This window comes from Podarcis vaucheri (genome assembly GCF_965113315.1).
Source record: "Podarcis vaucheri genome assembly, chromosome: 2".
NCBI lineage: Eukaryota > Metazoa > Chordata > Lepidosauria > Squamata > Lacertidae > Podarcis > Podarcis vaucheri.
Window position 1 is genome coordinate 76354453 of NC_138760.1, and position 22568 is coordinate 76377020.

The window sequence follows — 22568 nt, forward strand, 5'->3', positions numbered from 1 at the left end:
GTACAAATCTTAAAAATAAATGAAAGATGTCTGAAAGTAGTAGATGGGGCCATTTGTGGTCTGCTTCGGGCAGCAAAACACATAGGGCTGAGGCTGGTTTGCCACTGTTACATTTCCTTTGACAGCGAGGCCTAGTTTCCACTGAATTGATGAGCCAGTGTCTGGACTGTACCATTTCAGACTGCAGGTGGAGTGGCGTGTGGTGTCATGTGACTGACTGCTGCTCCTCAGTACAAGCAAAACACTACTAAACCTTAGGTTACGTAAATACAATCCTGGTAACAACACACACAACGTAACAGGCTGTTTTTGACTATGTAACTTCTATTTCAAACAAATTCAACATATAATATCTCACAAAGTGTAATTCCATAGACCAACACATCATGCAAACAGAACATATCAAGAGAAATAAAAGTCCAATGGATGGTCAGGAGATAAAGTCCATTCGGTTCCTAAATTGGCATATTGGCAATAACCACAATATGGTATGCTTATCTTATGATGTTCCACATATATCGCTGCTTTGAGGATTCTAACGTTCCTTGTATGTAGATATCAGATCAGATGGGAAACTTGAAGGTATGGCACAACAAGGATTCTGGGATAATACCGGTACCTTGTTTCACCCAACCGGGCTTTGTCAGCCGTGCATACTCATATTCTTGTTTGTTGGAAACATGGAACAAAATAAATTCAGTTCCTCAATACAAAACAATTCCCTCCGTGTCTCAAGCACGACAGCCAAGCTCTCAGCTTTGGAGACAGACCCATTTACTGCAGCATGAGCTTTGTGCAGCTAAAGAAGGAAGCTCTTGCTCAAGAAAGTTTCTGCTGCAATAAACTAGCACTTGTGGCGCCACAGGACGTGGAACACACGCCGTTCTCGGTAATTTATTCTGGGAAGCAACAGAACTAGTTTGTCTGTTGCATTTCAGGGGTGGTACATACCCAGCTATTCCCTTCACCCCATAGCAATGCCTTATCATTTCAAAAACTCAAAAGCGGGAGTTGTAGTAAGGTGTAAAGATAGTTAAACATTGTCTCCAATTATTATGGGTTTAGCTAAGACTCCACCCCTTATTTGTTCTTGCAGTTACTTTCATTTTTCTATGCAGCTGTGTGTTAACCCATTCTTCAAAAACAACCTGTTGTTCTGGGCCTACAAGGGGAGCAGAACTTGAAAAAACCCCATTTCTTCTATTTTTTGGGCAATGTGTCTGTACAGTTTTCCTGGTAGGCTCCCCTTTCAAATGGATTATTAAGCATGCCCTCTTTAAAGCATCAGGACACTTGGGACAATACTGGGACAATATGTGGTAAATGGCTGCAGGGTCATAGCAATAATTGTTCCCTCCCAAAGATTTTTTATTTATTTTCAAAGGGGGAAAGTATATAACCATGAACATAAACATTAGCGAAACAATTTTGTTCCCCTCTCTTTCCCTCCCCCCAGAAGAGAAGACTAATGTGTCAGATTCTGGCCATCTGTCATGGATGCTTTAGCTGAGTTTCCTAGATGACCCTCCAGTCCCTTCCAACTCTATTTTATGATTCTGTGAAATTTTCCCATAAGTTCGTTTGATATTATATAAAGGGGTACCATATTTCAACAAGACTGTCCTTACTGGCTACATCATTCAGGTTGTGCACTCTCTTAGTTACTTTCTCAGATAAAACCATTGTCCAAGTGTTCTGTTTCCATTGTGTGATGGGCAGATAAAGCTGCTGCTCCTTAGAAAGGCAAGACTCTCCAGGTGTGTACCTGTGCCAGGTTGTGGGGCTGTGGAGATCAAAGCCAAAAAAATATCTAACTAGAAGTAACCCTTAGACAACAGAGAGACGAGAAAGGGGTCTGCTTGGAACACTGCAAGAGTTGATAAGATGCTCAGTACATCAATGACAGTTTAAGGCTCAATGAATTTGATCGAGTAATAATAAGGAAAGAAGGAGTAATAACTGATAAGTGGGGGGGGGGAGGAGGAGGAAGAGGGAAGAGGAACAGGGGGAGAAAACAGAGATGTGGGAAAATGGAGGAATTGTGGCAAGGAAGGGTTAGGAGAAAGAGCTTATTTCCTCCCCGCTGGCACAGGTTGGTTGTTTCTTGCCACACCAGCTCTCTGTGTTCGCAGAGCAGCTGCTGCATCTCTCTGCGGTTTTGATGGTTCGACTTCCTCTACTTAACAGGGTCAGTCCAGGCCAGCTCTGCGAGAGATGCTGTGTTCTCCAGAAAGATACAAGGGGCTCACTGTAAAAGCCGGCTTTTACAGAGGAAAAAAACTGTTTCGTTTTTTAATAAATTTTTTTTAAAAAATGGCACTCTTTCCTCTGGAGCAGAAGAAGCCTTACCCTGAAAAAAGTAAATAAAAAAATAAATAGATAACAAAATTGAAAGGAATGATGAGTACCAATTGCACTGATTCAAATTTAAAGCTCCAGATTTTGAATTGGGTGTGATGCTGTGGTAGACACTGCTCCTCGGGACTGTTAGGACAGAAGGCAGAGAGTCCCAGCAGCAGGTACAGCCAGAGCCAGTGAGAGGCAGAGAGAATGAATGCTAGTTTTGCCCCCATCCTTCTCCTCCCTGGATCATTTTGGAGAGCCAGTGTGGTGTAGTGGCTAAGAGCGGTAGTCTCGTAATCTGGTGAACCGGGTTCGCGTCTCCGCTCCTCCACATGCAGCTGCTGGGTGACCTTGGGCCAGTCACACTTCTCTGAAGTCTCTCAGCCCCACTCACCTCACAGAGTGTTTGTTGTGGGGGAGGAAGGGAAAGGAGAATGTTAGCCGCTTTGAGACTCCTGAAGGGGAGTGATAAAGCAGGATATTAAATCCAAACTCTTCTTCTTCTTCTTCTTTCAGAAATGTAATTCCCCATCTGCAAAGGTACGGTCAGTTCAAGGCCTCACATTCTGCTTTCTGCATGAGCAGGACCTTCTTCGACTCAGAAGGCCTTCCTAGAGGTACACAAGCACAAACACTTCCTAGGACACAGCAAGCCAGTCAGTGGAACAAAGATGGACAGCTAGGATCTCCAAGCAGTGAGAGAGAAGAGCTCACCCAGGCAATATTTGCAGCCCCTAAAAATTTGGTTGCGATGACTTGTCTGCCCAATAAATTTAACTTAAAAAAAAACAACCAATGGAACAGCTTTTCTTATAAAATGTTTTAAAACTAGTTATCAATGAAATTTCTTTAATTTTTAAAAATAATTATATACCATCACCTCATATAAAATACTAAGGTGGTGTACAGCAATGTATAAGTACAGCACAGCACAACACACAGTGGCGTGGCATGGGTTGTCAGCACCCGGGGCAAGGCAAGTAATTTGCACCCCCTAACCCGTGGATTTGCGCCCCCTAACCCATGGATTTGCGCCCCCTAACCCCCAGATGTTGCGCCCGGTACGGCCGGCCCCCCCTGCACCCCCCACACTACGCCACTGACAACACAGCTTACAAACAGTACAAAATAAACATGAAAATGACTGGCAGTGACCAGCCACGAAAGTTTAAACAGCTACATAGGCCTGTTGCTCTAAATATGTCTTTAGGAGATGTCTGAAACTAAGCAGTGAGGATCTCTGCTGGAAGTGTGTTGCACAGTGTGGAACTGGTGGCATTAAATGGCTGGTTTCTGGTTGAGGCCAGACTTCTGAAACACAAGAGACACCTTACAGCATCTGTACATACATCTGAGACTGAGGTGGGACATAAGGGCCCAGGTAGCTCCCAAGACAACTTGGACCCAAGTTGTTCAGGGCTATGTATGCCAACACAAGTTCATTGAACATGGACCAGCAGCATGTGAGCAGCCAGTGCAGATGTCTTAGCAGAGGTGTCACATGATGTCGACCATCTGCCCCCATCAGCAGTCCAGCCACTGCGTGGGAACATAGATGTTTAAAAGGAAAATCTGAAATATTTTGAAGGAAAAAAACTGGGAATCCCCCACAGGGTAAGCTTGCTTGCCGTTCCATTTTTGGCTGATAATGGAATCTGAAGTAACAGTTTCCCCCCTTGCTGCCGCCCCACCCCAAAGTGGGCCTCTGGATGTTTTAACTGCTGTGGCTTTCCCAATCCATTCACCCAACTTTGGGGAGTTGCTTTCTGTTTCCTCGGCAGCAGATGGCAGATTTCCTCTTGGCCAAAGCCAAGCGCTTAATATGAAAAGGGCACTGGTGCCACCTACAGGCCAGTTTCAAGCACATTATTATAAGCCTGCTTTTAAAGATGGATTTCCAAAGAGATGCCAGGTTTTCAAAAAGAAGGGTCTCGTTTTTCTGAGCTTGCTGGCTTATCTGCACATCTACTCTGCAGGGAAAATCTGGCAACAACCTCTGGCCCTCCAGATGTTCTTAGACTCCAACTTCCATCAGCCCCACATCCTCTGGAGGGCCACAGGTCCCACCCCACCTATTAAAGACTGTCACTCATTTTTGATCCTTCACACGTAGTGAGCCAAAGATTGTTTGTTTCTATATCTCTGGCCTTTGCCAAAATGTGTGAAGACTACAGTTCTCAGCATGCTGATTTAGGGCGGCATCAAACTAAATAATAGTGTGACCAGAATGACTTCGGCTTGTGCAATGGGACTTTCCCCATAGCCTGTCCCTAAAACGGCTCTGAAGGTTTGGGAGAACACACAGAACAGATTTAGCAGGGGAGGCACATGGTGGAAGTCCAGTTGTTCTGCTCATGCATGGATTTACTTGGCTCTACTTTGGACACAACCCTAAGATAACAAGGCCTGGGCACAGACACTTCCCCTAGCTAAACATAGTTCACAGTAACAGTGATACCAGTTAAAATAAAAAAAATCCTTCCAGTAGCACCTTAAAGACCAACTAAGTTAGTTCTTGGTATGAGCTTTCGTGTGCATGCACACTTCTTCAGATACACTGAAACAGAAGTTGCCAGATCCTTCTATATAGTGAGAAGGTGGGGAGGGGTATTACTCAGAAGGGTGGTGGGAATGGGAGATTGGCAGATAGCTGAGATGAGCCTGTTGACGACTCTTAACGACTGCAATAGGTCTTACAGGAAAATGCAAGGGGTGAGAAGGTGAAAAATGGCTTAGTCATGTATAATGAGATAAGAATCCAATGTCTCTGTTCAGACCAGGTTGATACCAGTTGTTTAGACACGTGTGATGTTAAGTACTTTTTGATATTTTTGTTTAGTTCCTCGAATCAACCTAACTTTCAGACTTTTTTATTGAGGTGCAATGCAACTTTGTTTGAATATAAATTAACTAAAGTGCATGCTCTATGGCAGAGAGAGAAAAGCTTGCTAGAAATTTTATTACAGGGATCCAGCAATGAAGTTTTGGCAGCAATCTTAAGTAGAGTTACCAAGAAGCAAGCCTTGTTCGACACTGGGAGCCTTACTTCAGAGAAAAGAAGGTCATGATCAGGGTGTGCATTGTGCTCAGTTTAAGCTTTGGAGTTGCCTACTTTCATTTGGCCAATTTCAGCCTGGCTTGCAAATCTTGGATTTTCAGTCTTAAACACACACACACACACAGTGAGGGAGAGGGAGGGAGGGAGGGAGGGAGAGAGAGAGAGAGAGAGAGAGAGAGAGAGACGTAGGCACAGTCCTGGGTGAAGTTTCACATTTTCTTTATTGTTATTTTAAAAAGATTTCTTTCTTTTCCAAATATAGATCTAATTTCAGCATATAATTTAAAACTGACCCCTAGTACACGTTACAGAAATAGGAACTCCTCCAGACAAGACTCCTCCCTTCTTTCCAGAGATTGACTTGGGACACAACAACAAACAGGACGGAATTTTGGACAGAGCAGGATTCACACACATATACCCCTCCCCACCCCCACCCTGAATCCCTTGGGGAAAGTGGAAGGGTCCTACACGAAGGGGTTGGAAAACCCAAAGTAATAAAACTTCCTTCTCCAGAATTCCTTCCTATGATACATCCAGCTGAGTTCCCTTACAAAAGTTTGGAGGAGACACGGACACCTGACCTGCCTTGAGCTAGGCAGCATAGCTTGCCTGTAGTTTGGAAACAGGAGGGGCAGACAGTTGTCACCCACTAGGGTGCCCTCATGGAAAAGAACAGGAAAGAGGAGACGCTTGCTCAAAGCTGGTCCTGAAATGATGCACAGTCGCTTTCCATCAACACCATGGCCCCTTGGGCATTTATTTGTTCAACTTCTATGTCCCCACCACCCCACTCGGACCCAATTATCACCTGTCAGGCCAGGCACTCCAAACAACCAAGACAGCATCTGGGTGCAGCAAGTGGGTGATATAGCTCTCTAGCCTGCAGCCTCCATTACAGAAAATAAATAAATATCAAAAGGGCTGTTAACCTGCTCTAAGCCTAAGGGGTAAAAGAGGACCAGGAAGGTAATATTTTAGGTTGCACCTGGCAAGCCACATGTTTGCTGTGCCGATTTTACCTTCTCTCCTGCCTTCTGTGTTTCATACTTGGAGCCTGGGTTGTGAGCCACAGGGACCTTTCTCTCACATATCCCTGCTTCTTGGGGCCCAACTACACACAGCTGCGTGTTTAAATGCAAATGTATCTGTGTGTTTCTTAATGCAAATTGCCAGCTTTGGAGACAGGTTCCTAGTCAGGATCCTAGTAATGTGGGTAAGGAAGCCTTCTCACCCACTTACCCCCTCTCCTTGTGGTCCTGATCCATGACAAACCTCCGGTGTTTCAATTCGCATTGAGGGGTGGGGAAAGCGCCCATTGGCTTCAGCAGCTTTTAAAATCTGCAAATTACACGTGCAACCCAGATTAGACTCACGGGGCGGGGGGGGGGGAGATGGTTAAAGCCTCCTCCCCTCCCTCCATGCTGGGTATTTGTTAAAAAACAAACCAACACCCTTGCATTGAAAGGCATGGCCATGTAGCAGTTTAGCCTTAAGAGGCCAGAGGCTGTGACCCAAAGGCAGTACAACTTGGCGGTGACTGCTGGCACAAAGAGCTCACAGCCTGCACAAGCCCGTGAGATCTCTTGTGATCACTCTCACTCACTGCAAGCACCTCCGGTGGTTGTATGTTGTGGTCTGTGAGCCATGCGGTTTCTGCAGCGAATGTGTGTTTTGGGTTTGGTTGGGCTCAGTCGCCCATGGTAGCGGTTCGATAAGCACCAGTGCAATGCAGCTGCGTTTTGGATCAAGTCCTTGGTTGATATTAACTTCCTGAAATAAGCCGAAAGGTCTCAAATGACCTCCCACGTGCTAGGGCCAGTGAGATCATTTTTAATAACCCAAGCCAAACTTTTATCGGCAAATGTGTTCTCCTCTCTCCATTTCTCTTCCAGCTGAACACCAGGCTGCAGAAACAGCCCAATTACCCTGCATTTCACAGATGGCAGTAAGTTTCCCCCATAGCTCAGGCAGGTCTTCTTGTATCCAGTCCCTCATTGCTGAGGACATAAAATATATACACTATACAGAGTTACTGAGCGCAACAACAAATACATTAAAAAAGATCTACTCTTATATACAGTATTTATAAAAAGCAAATTGACCAGCCACCATCCCAGTACAAAAATACGTTTCTCTTATTTATGTCCATTGTATTTATTAAACCCTAGAAATAATTACTTGTGGACTTTAAAATTATTTTTGTAACACCAGTGCTGCAAAAATATTCATCTTGGTTTTGCTTCCTAGCCCTGTACTCCCCACTCCCCACCCCATCTGAGTGCTGAACTTCATAAGGTGCATTTTATTAGTGAAGGAAAAGAAGAATCTTTCCTTATGGCTTTTGGCAAGAGGGGATATCGAGCAGAGAAGACAGCAGATATAACAATGGGGAAGGATTGCAAAAAGATTATTGGAGGCTAGCTCATCTTATGCAAATGAATAGAGGGAATGATTATTTTCACTCTTTTTCAGCCCAGATTCCCAAAACCATTTACTTGAAAGTAAGTCTCATTCATTTAAAAGAAATTTACTTCAATAACAATGGTTTAGGATGGCAGATTACATCAACTGGCTCCCCCACTCCCCCCCCCCAAATAACACTGCACCAATGCAGAATGTTATGTTGTGTCTGCTATTTTCTAAATGGGGAAGTGGTTCTAGGCAACTGCCATTAAGTTCAATGGAACTTGCCTAGGATGGGTTCAATGGAGATTGGACAGCATCCAATGGGTATCAGGGTTGTGCAAAAGCAGTTCATTTCTACCACTAGTACCAGCAGTCACTCATTGGCAGAGGTGTGACTTCCTTAGCTACATTCCTCAGACTATTTAAATGTGTTCCCTCCTGCACAATTCATGTAAAAGAATGTGTACTAGGTGCTATGGGGGGGGGAGGGGAATCAAGAGTAAAACTACAGCAGCCTTTTAAGGTGTAAATTACTGGAAGCAGCAACAATTGCAAACAACGGCAGGGGGCAGAGTAGCTTCATGGTGTTGTGCCTGCTACTGCCCAGCACCCTGAACGGAACGTCAGATGGTGGCAGTAGCTTACAGACTGCTTCAACATGTATCTCATAAACTGGCCAAACGCTACATTTAAAAAATATTGTTATAAACAGCTGTACCACCCTGCAATCCAGTTGTACAAACAGCAGGTATGCTGCATTCACAAAATGGCTGTTTTGCGCATCAAATTTCACTTTGTGTGGAAAATGAGAGGCCCTGATGCTTCCCCTTTCCTGCACAGAACCTACACGGGATGCTGCCGTGCATGGTCAGGAGTGCCATGTAAATGGGCAGAGCAAAGCCGCCCATCTGTGAATGCAGAAGTGAGTACCATAGGGATGGTAAGAGCAGGGATCCAGTGTTTTTCATCTCAGGAACTCCAGGATTGTAGGCATCTCCTTTCCTGCCTGAGATTTTATTTCCAGGAATATATGCTGGTTCATCATATCAGCTCACCTGATGACTCTGCTTCTTATCAGACGTACGACGGATAGGAGGGAGAGTCACCTGGACAGGATGCTGAATAGCTGGAAGGCCAGGCTCCACCTGTACCTATTTAATAGTTATAGCACTTGTGTAATCAAAGTTGTTAGTGAGTATTGAATTCATACCTATTAAGAGAGCACATGCATTCTGAAAATGTACTCATGATGGCTCCTAGAATGCCTTTTCTTGCTCCAATATGGATCAAATGCGAGCCATTTTGTTGGTACACAATAGCTTCTGAAATACTGAAGGTACCAGCATTTGGTGCTGGCCGCGTAACATAATGAAAAGTTTACAGGGCTATTACCTCCAAGTCCAGAAATACGCTTTTGTTATTCATAAGGGAAAGTGCACTTTGAAGTATTCAAATGTTTTTGTTTTGGTGTGCCAGTCACAGGGTCCTATGGAAGATGCTTCTTCATTTCACTTACTCAGCACCTGCCCCCTTTTACGAAAAAAATGCTGTTTCGCATTCCTGCACAACTCAGTGGATCTACTTTCGTCAGATGAATGCTGAAAGGTCTGGGTTCCTCAATATTATGGGAGAAAAGCGGGGAATTTTTTTACAAGTGTCATCAGCTTCCCACTGCATAATAACAATTGGAAAAGGTCAATTGGAAATAAATTATGATATAAATGGAAAGAAAATATATTATTCAGTGCTGGTGGGGACACCAAAGTTCCCCAGAAGCTTCTTGGGCTTCCTCTGTGAAAACTACCGCCCTAGTACAACCAAAGGTTCTTGCTATTAAACAACCAGCTCCATAATCCTGTGCTTCTCAAGAAAGAACCAATTGCATATTTCAGATTTCATTTCCTAGTGGGAGGGCTGCACACCAGATATTAATTAAATGGGAAGAAATGCTCCATTGAATTCTCCTACCCTTGGAAGACTTCAAGCTATAGGAGCATGACAGCAGTTCAGAGATGCTGAATTTTACCATACAGTCTCCATGGTTTTCTCATTCTGGAATGAGCTCAGCTCCATGAAGTCCTACATGCTACCCTTTGACTTGTGTTACTCATTCTACACACAACCTCCTCTTCAGGTCTCCATTAACTCCTTGTCCCAAATTACACATGAATCTTATATTTCAGGGGTGGGGAACCAATGTTCCTTGTTGGACTCCAGCTCCCAGTCAGAATGGCCAACAGTCAGGGATTATGGGAGTTGTACTTCAGCCACTTCTGAAGGGCCCAGTATTCATCACCCCGGTCCAAGTACTCCTTTATTCCCTAAGCTATTGACAGCAGTCAATCCGTCACAGCAAAGAAGTCCACTGTTCCCTCTGTTCCAGGGGGGAGACGTGGTTTTCAATTTTTCAACCTGCCACCGTAGTTTACAGCACATTTCTAATCATGTCCTATTGAATTCAATGGGGCTTACTCCCAGGTAAGTGAGGGTTAAGATTACAGCCCAAGCCTTCAACAGGGGCTTGATACTAAACAATGACCTACTCATACCTCCAGGCTTTGAAAAGCTTTCTGCTAATTTTCACACTCTGAGCTGCTGCCAAAGCCATATAAATGCAGAGGTGGGTTGAAAAGTCTCCCACCCTACATGAAATGCAGACCTACAAGTGTTACTCACTAGAAGACTGGACCAGGGGGTCAGATACAGGGATATGCTTTTCCTTAGATGCAATACTCCCAGTTCCGGAGGTTCGCTTTCCAACTTGGACCTGGAGTTGTTATTTCCAACCTGGTCATCAGCAAAGTCAATAGGACACCCATTGGTGGTAAAGAGCAGTGAAGCTGGTGCAGCTTGAAGATCACTGCTTTGACTCCATCAACCCTACATTTCCCCTTACACATGGGTGGCAGCTGAAGGCCCCTGTCTGTGGCTGAATGACTGAGCCTGTGCTTGGCATACAGAAAGAACCAAGTGCAACCCTCCTGGCCAAGTGCAACCCTTCACATCTATAGTTAAAAGGACCAGGTGACAGGAAAGATTTCTGCTGAAGACCCTGGAGGGCAGTCAAGAGTAAAAGAGGGACAGGGAACATGTGACTTTCCTGATGATGTTGGGCTACAGCTCCCACCAAACTTGACCATTGGCCATGCTGGCTGGGGCTGATGGAGTCCAACAACCCCAGGAGAGCCACTGGCTCGCATCTGGGGAGTAGGCTTCGCTAGACTAGAAGGACCTGGTGTAAGGCAGCTCCCTATGGGACAAATGACTACCCCGTTGGCAACTACTAGACTCTTTTGAGTTTCCCTTCTCAAGTGGCCTTCTCAGGTGGCCTTCTGCTGCTTTTGATATGTTCTCAGCGGCTTTTTTCCTCCTTTTTCTTCTGAGCTTGCGAGGCCCAGGCTGACTACAGTAAGATGAGGTATGAAAGATTTCAGAGCATTTCAAACAAGTGCATATTTGGGAGGCCACCTCTGATTTAGGAAGAAGCCATGATGAATATTTTCTCCTACATATATATAAAATATGACAACGACAAGATCAGAGAGTAAAGATGAGGAAGATCCATTTGTTCCTCCTGATCTGCTATTACACAAGGCCTCATATCCTAGTTCAGGGGGAACACTGAATGCCTATCTGATCGTACATAAATTACACTGAAGGAAAAGCAGGGACTCAATGGAGGGCAAATCCTTGCCAATTCGGGAAAGCAGCTATATAAATACAATTCCATTGGAATCTCATGCCTGCTACAAATTGGAGGAAAAGCAACATCAGTATGTACAAAACAAAATGAATGCAAATTCTCTTAGCCTACCGAAATTAGCAGCAATCAAGTCCTAGTGACCAGTTAGGCTGGCGGACCAGCTTGGTGGCAGGGCTACACTTCCCAACATGTTCAAGCAACTGCTGGCAGATAGGAAGAGAGGCCACTGTGATGTGTTAGTGGGGAGGGACCAGTCTCTAGGATGGACAGATCCATTTCCATTGCCTCAGGGGTGGACCCTTTCAGGACACAGGAACCTCAGAGAGGCCTCAATGCCGTCCTGTCTTAAAAGACATTGGGTGGGATTCACTTAGGGAGCCCCATCTGCAGAAGTCCTGTGCAAGGACTTCTACTTGCGCAACTGGGATCCGCCCCCCTGAAACTGACTGGAGGGGAGGGAGGTTCGGGAGAAACCCCGAAACGGCACGTGTGGGGAGGAGAGAGGGGATCATTTCACCCCGCAAGCCAAAAGTATTTGAGCAGGCAGAACGTTCACCATCGCACAACATTGAATTCCACCCAATGTGATGACTTCTTGCCTTTACCTAATGGAATGAGGAGACAGAAACAGGGGTTTGATATCGCTGACACAGGCTTGCTTCCCATCCCACCTTGTATGAAGGAGGAAGAGCTCTGTTGCTCACAGCTAACCGTTTGCCCAAAATGCCAACCATCTCTGCTTCACCTCCCTAAGCGAAGCTCAGGCATGCGCTAAGGAAAGCCAGCGTAAACCTGCACCCCAACCGACAGTTCAGAAAGGCCGACATCTCCAAATCGCTTCCCATCTGCCAGCCAGTCAGTTCCAAGACCTGTGGCCACCTTAGCGATGGCAATGAGGTCATACTTGTTTGCATGTGTTTTGTGTGGTACAGGTAGCTGCGCAAAGATGGGAGAGAGCAAGGCCTCCGTGACCTCTGCCCTGAGCATCCCCTTGCCCTGAGAGAGGAGCGTTGATCATGAGGCTCATCGTAAGGCTCACACCCTAGCAGAGGGAGCAGGACCAAGTCTGAGGGAAGAACTCCCACTCCCCCCACCAAGGAACAACAAGGGCTCAGGAAGCAACTTCTGAGAGGGACAAAAGCCCTGTGGCTGGTGGGGGCTGAGGCTATTAAGACTTTAAAAACCAAACAGAAACATTCTGCCCCTCTCTCCCTGTCTGAAAGCATTTACTTCCAATTTGTGGCCCCAGTACCGTAATTCTGTAGGAAGGCCTGGCTCCAGTTCCCTTGTCAGTGGTGAACCTCAGGCCAAAGCTTGTCTCAGGCTCTTTAGCCACTGTCCCCTCCCCCAATTTCCTCCTGTTCCTGCCCTTGACTCTCCAGTTGCCTCAGGCTGGGCTAGACATACTGGACATATAAGGACAGACATCCCAAAGCAACCCTCCCACCCCTCTGGATTGACCTATTTCCCTCATTTGCCTGTTCCTCAGGCGCCATTGGTCTGGCCCATCCCAGACAGTGAGATTAAAACAAATGCTCAAAAAGTTTAGGAACTGGTTTCCGGCTTGGTCTAGCCAGCAGCGGCCCCCCCTGGCTCAATGGGGTCGCGTGTAGGAACTGAGTAACGGAACAGCGCCCCCTTGGCTCAGAGCGGAGCTGTGGACTAAATTACGGCACAGTACTAGCAGAGGTAGGGGAGCAGGAAATGTATCAAAGCTGGCCGAGTTTCCCAAGGCGTTGATCCACAGTTGTGAGGGTCCGGGCCTTGTCTAGTGACTGCCTCCGCTCTTCCCGCCACCCGATGCCCAGTCGATGATGATGAAGCTGAGGCTCATGATCATGAAGAGCACGCCAAGGCATGCAAAGAGGGCTGCCTGCGGGGGGGAGAAAAGGAGGGTCACTGACAGAAAAGGAATGGGGCTTTTTGGCCCGGGTCTTCAGCCCTGCTCCTCTAACCTCCCCATCACCTAGATCAAGGATAGCCAGCTCGTAACTCACAGGCCAGATTTGGCTCTCAAAGGAATTTTAAGTGGTTCCTGGCAATCCTGCCCATTTTTGATTCAGTAAAAGCACAGGCAGACTTTCTGGTCATGAAAGAAAGTGTCTCCTGAAGCCGCATGAGAGAATATATATCCAAGAATTCAATGTTTCGCTTCTTACCTGGGTTTTATCTATGAAGCCGCCAAGCATGCCAAGAGCATGCACTTCCACACTATGAAACCCTGGCTGCTACATAGCGCCAGCTTTACTTAAAGAGTGTGTATTGTGCAGCCAAATTTGTCCCTAGCTTCCAGGCCGCTGTCTGTAGGAAAGAGTGATCCTTGCAGTTGATCGTCCCTCATCTACAGCAAGTTATAACCTTCACAACCTTGTACATCGCTCTGATAATGTTTACGATGACAAAAACTTTGCTTTCCAAAGCTAGAGTTATTGATCTCTTCCCAGGTGAGAAAGCCTTATGGTCATATAAAATAGCCATAATTTTTCTCCTGTTAAGAGGTGAGAGGGAACCTGATGGAAGTATATCTACAAGGATGGCCCAACTGATTTTCTGTGCTCCTGACTTTACAACCTATGGACTCGAGGTTACTGCGGTCAGAATTATGATGGTATCTGATTGTCTCTGAACCCCTGACTTGCGTTCTTGATTGATGAAAAGATTATTGGCGTCATGAGCAGTTAGCAGCTCCCCAGATGAGAAGCATCCCCACAACTGCCTTCACTGAGAGGACAGTTCAAGAACAGCGGTGCCGGCAGGGCGATGCCCTCATGTGGACAGTCTAAGATAGGAGGGCCCATTGGGCAGGAGGCCCACACCTCACACAACCAGCAGCACACCCCACTCCTTTATAGACACCCCCAAAGGTCTCTAGGCCAAGCTGGGTTCCTAAACAGTACGTACCAGGATCTTGGGAGGGGATTTCGTGGGCTCCTTGTCCTTGGGCATGATCCGGATGTAGAATATTGCTGGGAAGATGAATATCAGGCAGGGGGCCGACGTGGCACCTGGAAGAGACCAGAAGAGAAGAAATTCTAGTGACAATCACACACACACACACACACACACACACACACCCCTTCAGAAAGGGAGAACACTAAGCTATCCACCCACCCTTTGCCACTTGTTTTTCCTAGGATAAAGCAAAACAAGCTGTGCTGACGGGCCCCTGGCCTTGCCCCACATCCCTGGCAGAGGCCAGACAAGCTATTGATTTCCTGCCTTAGGAATGGTGTTTTCTTTCTCTCCTCAAACAGTGGTTGGGGAGCTGGGAATGAAAAAAATTAAATCCTTTGAAATCATACTGCAAACAAACAGGTTGCTGGCGGTAGCCTTGATCCTTGGAAAAACGGGGCCTTTGGGCAGCAGAATGGGAGACTGGAGATGTGGAGTTGCATCCATGTTCTCAAGGCAGCAGAGAGGAATTATTCTCCCCCAAGTAGTCTCTATCATCATCCTGACTCAAGAGTTTATTTCATCACTGTGAAGACTGGATTGCTTTTCCAGCATCAGAGCTGTATCGGAGGGGTGATTTTTGTGTAAAAACTGCCCTTCTGTGGAATGCTACCCGTAAACGAATACCCACAACAAATACACAGCATACATTTAAAGCCCATGGCTTCCCCCAAAGAATGCTGGGAAAGTATGTAGCTCTGCGAGGGTAAATTACAATTGCCAGGATTCTCTGGGGGAAGCCATGTGGGTGTGCTTTAAATGCTGTGTGCACAGTCCAAGTCAGAGTGCAACTCCGTTTTACAGGGAAGTAAAAATTACGATATTGGAATTGGTTATGAGAAAGTCACTTGACTGCTTTTTCTACATGAAGGATTTTATATTTCCTCATGAGCACTGAAGCTTAGCCACAGTGGAGACAGGAAGAAGAGCTGAAAGAGCTCTCTGCTTTCCTCCAGTGCATGAATTAGTCTCTTTCAACCAAAGAACCAGCTCATCTATCCTCCTTTCCATGGCCCAAAGTGTATCATGGGAATACCATGACCCAATAGCAAGTAGGATAATTTAAAGACAAAGTGGGCTCCCATTTGGCTGTACAGTATTAGTCTGCAAGGGCTTGTATCCAGCTTTTTAAACTTCCCTAATGTCTCTTTGTTAAAGGCTACCAGAACACAGGAACCACAAGGAAAGAAAGTGATCTGATCAGCACATAAGACACATATCTTCTGTCCAACAATTTTCCCTAAAGCTTCCAAAATTTATATTATTGTATTATTGTAAGTCATATTTGCATAATGCACCCAAGGGGAAGGTGCAGGTAGAGTGGCAAACAAAGGGATTGAGGTCAGGAAAAAGAGAACCCTTGAAAGCGGGACTCACCAATCAGTCCAAAGATGCCCAGGATGGAAGGAGCAAAAATGACAAGCAAGTTGATAGAGGTCAGCAGTATGACAGCAATTATCGTGTGCCGAATCCAGCTGAATTCCTTGTCTTGAAACAGCATCTGCTGAATTGCCCGGCGTACCTGGAGAGGGAGGGAGTTATGGTCAGACTCCATTCACAATTCTTAACTGCACAAGAACTTAGGCCTGCACTGACACCATATTCCCTATTTGTCCCCTCACTCCACTGGGTATAAACATGATCTCTTCTGATTTTGGACTCCAATGCCTATTTGTGACCTGCATTTTGGTGGGCTCTGGTTGCTTCTGTCCATATCCCAACCAACCACCAACAGCCTTGACTTAACTAGAAGCTAGCAGTAGTGGCCGATTTGATGGGGTTATGCCACCCTTCCACCACTGGTGTTGCTGCAGCTTACCTAGCTTGTGTTAGGGCAGGGCGGCCGTCAGCGCTGTGTGGATGCACCAGCAGAACCACCAGATTGGCTCCATCAGTGCATCCACAGAGCCCTGACCTCACTGCTGCAGTGCCACAACCCCTCCAGGAAAGCTGCAGCAACACTGATGTCCGGTGGTGGTGGTGGGGTGCTCTATAGTAAAAATACTTTTATCCCAGCATTGTGGTTGCTGTTGGGAACTTGTTCTGCAGATCCCTCCCTTTTGAGTTTAGCTTGTTGTGTTAAGCAGCATCCAGGCAGGAGGAGCTGAAACCTCCCATTTTCAGATCTTTACTTTTGTGGTTAAATTTGGACCAAGTCCCAGGGCCCTGCTTCATACAAAGGGCTAAATGTGCAGAATGGTGCCCAGGTTCTCTGGATCCCTAGCAACAAACATGTCACTGTGGTAAGATATAAACTGATACTTGGGTTCCACCCACAGCAATCGTGAGACACCACAGCAATCATTAATGCTCTTTTCCCTCTCCCTTAGTTTTCTACAGATGCTTAGATATTGCTTACTGCCCTTTCTAACTCTGCAATGATCCTATGATTCCTGCTTTCAGCCACAGCCGGCATTGTACATTTCTGGAGTAAACTATTTGTTCTCTGGTTCAGTTACCAATTACAGACAAGGATGGGCAGGCAGTCGAAAAAGGGGACAGTAGACAATTAGACTGGTTTCTGGTATGTGGTGTAGGAAACCACAGGCACACACGGTTTGATGAAAAGGAGACTCACCGGGAAGAGAACAATGGGTACCGTCAGTGTCACAGCAGTCAGCACAGCCACCCGCACACACAGGATGAGCACATCAAACGGATCTACTCTGCTGTAGGTATGTAGCAGCTCTGATTCTACCTGGCCTGCAGGGGACAACCAAGAACAGCACGTCCATTATTGATCAGGCTGTGTACCTAAGCAAGGTGTCTCTTTGCATCCGAGGTTTGGGGCGCGACAGAACTGTTTCTTGGAAGGAAAGGCTATGTAGGTGTTTCTGCCCTAAATCAATGCATGTGAACAATGGAAGTGAATCCCACAGAATACTGTGTATTACATTGATACCACTTCCCTTCCTCCCAAAGGACCCCAGGAGTTCCTACTTGCTTCCAAGCAAACATGCATAGGATTGTGTTGCACAACATTAAAATAACAAGACAAAGTGGGGGGTATTATTGCAATTTGGTTTGTTTGCAATGGAAGGACTCAAAGGAAAATAATAATAATAATAATAATAATAATAATAATAATAATTATTATTATTATTACTATTATTATCTAAAAGTCCTTTAGCAAAACTCATGTGATGGGGCTAAACTAGTTATTATGGCTGACTACTGGGAAATGCTTTGTAAAATGTGGAAAGAGCTCTGGCACTTGTGATTCTGATCAATGATTTGGGCACCAGAAGTATATGCAGGGTTCGTCCTAGTGAAGTGTTAGGCCCCCCACCCAAGGAAATCTACACTCTGGTCCCAGGGAGGTGTATGTATATACTCAGTGAGGTCATTTGTCACCACCCCACTGCCTACCTCCACCACTTGGGTAGCCCGTGGAAGGGACTTACCATAGAAAGTGAGGTAGCCAAAAAGGGCAGCCAGGAAGTACATGATGTACATGACAGCGATGGAGATGTTGGAGATGCACTGCATCTTCTTCTTGGTTGGGCTAAAAGACAGACAGAAACACAGCATGAGAAGAACCAAATTCCTAACGGTTTAAAGGTACTTCCTTCCTAATCCCAGCTGCTTCTCTACACACCTCCTTGAAGACAAAGAAGCACCCAGCTAGAATGAAAGGCCCAAGATCTGAGATGGCCCCAGTTCATCCTGCCAAAACAAACTATACAAGGCCACAGCTTATCTGATGGCATGCCTAGCATCTCCCAAACAGGAACTAGTTCCCTTGAGCACTTGGAGCTGATGTTCAGGCAAACCAAAGAAAGGGGAGCCTGATCAACAGAGTTCTATAAAGGACACACTTGCTTCTTTACTGAATGGAATCAAACTCATTTGCTGGCTTGGAGCTACAGTCTAATGGAGAATCACTGAGAATTTTCCTTGATGCGCAGTGCATGCATGCAATCTGCACAAAATGTACATGCTGCAACTATGGATCCAACACTCACTCTTTCAGCTCCGTGTAGATAGGCAGGACCTCAGGGTGACACACAAAAGCGAATGCCATGATGGGGATAGTATAGGCTGTCTGCAAGGAAGAGAGAAGGAGAAGAAGAGGATGTCAGCTGACCACTGAGCATGCTCCCATTTCCAAGACCTTTGCTGTCATAGCCCCGTAGCAACTTCCTGTAAGGGGTACAACTACACATTACACTTTTCACATGGGAAAAGGACTGTTCAACCCTTCTCAGCCAGGCTCCTGATCTTCCCTACGTTGGGGGGGGGGGCGGAATCTCTCATTGGCAAGATGAATTTTTCTCACATCTTGCTCTTCTGATGCAGGTTCATCAGTTCTCAGTCTCCTCTGCAATCCTGCCCTCCATGACCCACTTTTAGTTCTTTGGCCATGTTGCTCCTGGCACTTCAAACCACTTCACTCACTGCTTCTGACCGTCAGGCTGCCTCCTTCCCTCTCCCTCCTTCAAACACCTGGCTCAAAACCTGATTGTTTAGCCAAGTCTTTCCTCTGAACCACCCTGTCTTCCCTTTATCTGCCCTGCAGGTAACTCTAGCCCATTCTCACTATAGCTCTATCTGTCCCCTCTACTTCCATCGCATGGTCTGCCAGTGGTTCAGGATGCAAGACTGTCTCTGCACAGTGCCCAGCCTCAGTGTTGATCCTATAACCAGAGAACCAGATTCAGCCAGACAGGTTTCCCCAGATTTGATATGATATGTTACTTAGGTTAATGAATATTTATGTATTGTTTGCTAGTCTGACCTGAGAATTGAGGGTGAACAAGCTCGAAGAGCAGATGCCGTCTTCCACTGCTTGTTCGTCCTGATTGTTGTTCATGCTGACTGGTGTGTAATTGAGGCTGACGGTGGTGTTGACCCGGTCAGGAAGAGGACAGGGAATGTTGAACTTCTTGTATATGACCTGAGATGGGATCAAGAAACCCTGTTAGGAATGATTGTCTGGGCTTATTTTGCCTTAGATCAGTCTCAACAATAGACAATAAACGTGTTTGTGGGTGTTTGTATGAGTCAGTGTGGTGTAATGGTTAGAGAGTTGGACTATGACCTGGGAGAGAAAGGTTCGAATCCCCACTCAGCCATGAAGCTGGGTGACCTTGGACCAGTCACCATCTCTTAGCCTAACATACCTCACACGGTTGTTGCGAGGGTGAAATGGGGAGGAGAACCATGGACACCACTGTGAACTCCTTGGAGAAAAAGGCAGCATATAAACACGCACAGTTTTGTGTTTGGCCTGCAGCTTTTCCACTCTTACCTATTGAATTAGAACAAATGGAAATCCATGGTAAAGCTGATTGGTTTGGTCCCATTCAGCGGTAACCTGCAGGCAGGCAAATGGAGGTGTGGACGAGTCCGTAGAAAGAGTGCCAACCAAACCACTTTAGAGAGGGAGTTCCACTACCAAGGGGCCACATCAGAAAAGGCCATGTGGTGGTGCAACCACTGACAGAAAAAAATGATGGTGTGGAGATGGGAATGGAGAAGGCTCCCATTTAAGACATTCTAAAAACATTTGGGCCACCACCATGCTAGCTAGCTATGTAGAACGACCGTTCGTGCCTAATGTTTGGTCGCAACCCATTATAACAGCGTGTGCAAGCAGGACAAAGTAGCCCAAGTGAGAATCACGCTGCAGCTATATTCTGCAAGATATCACAGCTACGCATATTTAGAGAACTGGGGTGTTAAAAAAAGCAAGATTCTTTTAGGGTAGTTGTCCTGATGAGAAGCCAGGGTGAAGGATGTGACTTAATTTGCTATGAATACTTCCTGCGACTGTTTTTTCAAGCACCAATATTTTGTGTGATTGACTTCTTCAAGTTTAAGATTTGGCTTTTCTTGGGAGGCTGATGGCAGCTTAAAAGGGTGTAAAAGACAACAGGGAAACAAAACCCTACTGACTGTGCCTGCATCTCCTTCCCAGTGAACTGTGGGACTGAGTGAGCAGGGACAGCCCCATTCGCTGAGATCTCGGCTTTCTCCCTTCACCCTGCGCATCGGCACGAGGCTTCTTCTTTGTCCAGAAATAGATCAGTGTTGCTGACAAGGAAGCAAGAATGCGGTGACGCTTCTCTCTCGCTGGCTGTTGCTGAAATGGCTGGGGGCACGTTGCTCACTATCCACTCTGACAGTTCAACAGCACTTGCAAAACTGGAGTCATCACCCAAGCTTTGCAGTAGGAACTGATACAGAATTCTGCTCTTTGGTCAGCCTGCTGGTGTGAATGCAGCGGGGGCATTTCAAGAGCAGGTTCAGTTAAGACTGCTGGATACTAGCAAGAGAACGATGGTTTCACAACAAGTGCCAGGCTCTGAAGCTCTGTTCTCATGGAACCTAAGTGCAAAATCCTGCCAGTGGGGATCTTATTTTTATTTGTTTTCTTGGCCTTTCTCCAAGGAGCTCAGGAAAGCAGACACACTTCCCTTTTCCCCTATCCTGCTTTCACCCTCACAACAACCCTGTGAGGTGGGATGGGATGAGAGTTGGTGATGACAGGACGAAGGCCACCCAGTGAGCTTCATGTCTGAGCAGGGATTTGAATCTTGGTCCTAGTACGATACTTCATTACTACACCAAACTCTCTTCTTCTGAAATGAACATCTCACAAAAAGTATGCTTCTTGTTGTTCTTGTTGTTCCATTTCCCTTCGAAGACTCTTAATTGGATCTCCAAGCAACTAATGCCAATGAGGGAGCTGACAGTAGCGACCACAAAGGGGTCTATAATTGGCTGCAGATCTGACATGGTGTGTAATAGGTGGAGTGCTGCATTACAATTGGAGGGTCTTGAGTTCAAATTTCCACCCAGCCATGAAGCCCACTGGCTGACCTTCACAATCTCTCAGCCAAATCTGCATCGCAGCATTGTTGTGAGGATAAAAGTGGTACGAGGACGGAGGGGTGAGGGTGGGCTAGATATGTTGCGCCAAACTCCTAGGAGGTAGCAGGGCAATATAAACATGCCATCAGTTAATAACAAGACCACCATGTTATACTTATTTGGAAGTAAGCCCTGTTGAACTCAACGAGGCTTATGTCTAATAAGATGTGCCCAGGGTTGTGCTATCAAGAAATAAAATTACTGAGAGGACTTGAGAGTAATACAAGCAGCTGCTCCCTATTCAACAACTCACCGAAATAAGGAAGAACACCATGCAGCTGAGGGAGAAACCACTGGCATAACCAAGATAACCTGGGAAGAGAGAAAACAAAAAGTTGCAGGGGTCTTGAAATACTTCTGGAATGGATCATTCTCCACTTCCTCAGGTGTTACAGACCCCAACTCTGTTCAGGGTGCAAAAACTGCCATGAGAAATGGCGGGTTTCTGGGTTCATGAATCATCCTCTGTCACTCTCTCAGGTCTGGAAGGGGAACCTGTGGAGTAACGGGTGATTCTGGGTACTTTCTGGCAGGACTGGACAGAACCAAGGCCTCCTTCCCCACCCACCCCGTCGCATGGGAGCCATTTCCCTGTGGTGTGATCTCAGGCTGCTAAGGAATATGTGCATATACATGAAAATTGTGTGGATCTCTCCCATGTAATCGACATACCCTTTTGCACAACAAACCCACTGAAGCAGCTGCTGGTAACCCTCCATAAATGGCAGGTAAGACAAATTCCTGAGATTATGCTCATCATTCCCATCCGCTGCTCAGGGAGACTTACCCAGTTGTTTCATGAGGGCCAGCGGGAGGATGATACTGACAGAGACCATGATGACTAAATAGTTCCCATTCATGTACCAGTCCCTGGAATGACAAAGGTCAACATTATATCCTCTGCAGGCCTTTGGATGAGAAAACGCTAAATAGTACATATATATAATCAGGTGACGCAAGGCCTGGAGCTTCCACCCAGCCCCTGACTAGGCCCAGGCCTGCTTAGCTTCACCAAGGTAACAACATCCTGTGCCCTCAGACCCCGCTGAGCTTTCCACACAGCAAGTTTTGTTCACACTGTAAGCATAAATTTGTGTGGGGCAATGTCAGGAGAAACTCTGCAGTATCTGACACTGACTACAGTGTTAGATGCAGGAGAGTTTCTTCCGACATCACCTCATAAACTTGAACTTTGGTGCAGTTTTGCAGGTTATAAAACTTGACCCG

General features: G+C 46.1%; 1 protein-coding gene across 3 annotated transcripts in view; it reads right to left on the reverse strand.

Moving 5' to 3' along the window:
- Positions 1-5603: 5603 nt before the first annotated feature.
- SLC38A3 (solute carrier family 38 member 3) overlaps positions 5604-22568 on the reverse strand; it is a 163438-nt gene continuing 146473 nt past the window's right edge. For all 3 annotated transcript variants that reach the window (XM_082214546.1, XM_082214545.1, XM_082214544.1), the window contains 9 exons: positions 22129-22211; positions 21595-21653; positions 19204-19362; positions 18431-18510; positions 17870-17970; positions 17044-17168; positions 15843-15987; positions 14415-14518; positions 5604-13386 (listed from right to left, as the gene is read on the reverse strand). In XM_082214546.1, coding sequence (XP_082070672.1) covers positions 13282-13386; positions 14415-14518; positions 15843-15987; positions 17044-17168; positions 17870-17970; positions 18431-18510; positions 19204-19362; positions 21595-21653; positions 22129-22211 — 961 coding nt within the window. In that variant the 3' untranslated portion in view covers positions 5604-13281. The remainder of the gene's footprint in view (positions 13387-14414; positions 14519-15842; positions 15988-17043; positions 17169-17869; positions 17971-18430; positions 18511-19203; positions 19363-21594; positions 21654-22128; positions 22212-22568) is intronic.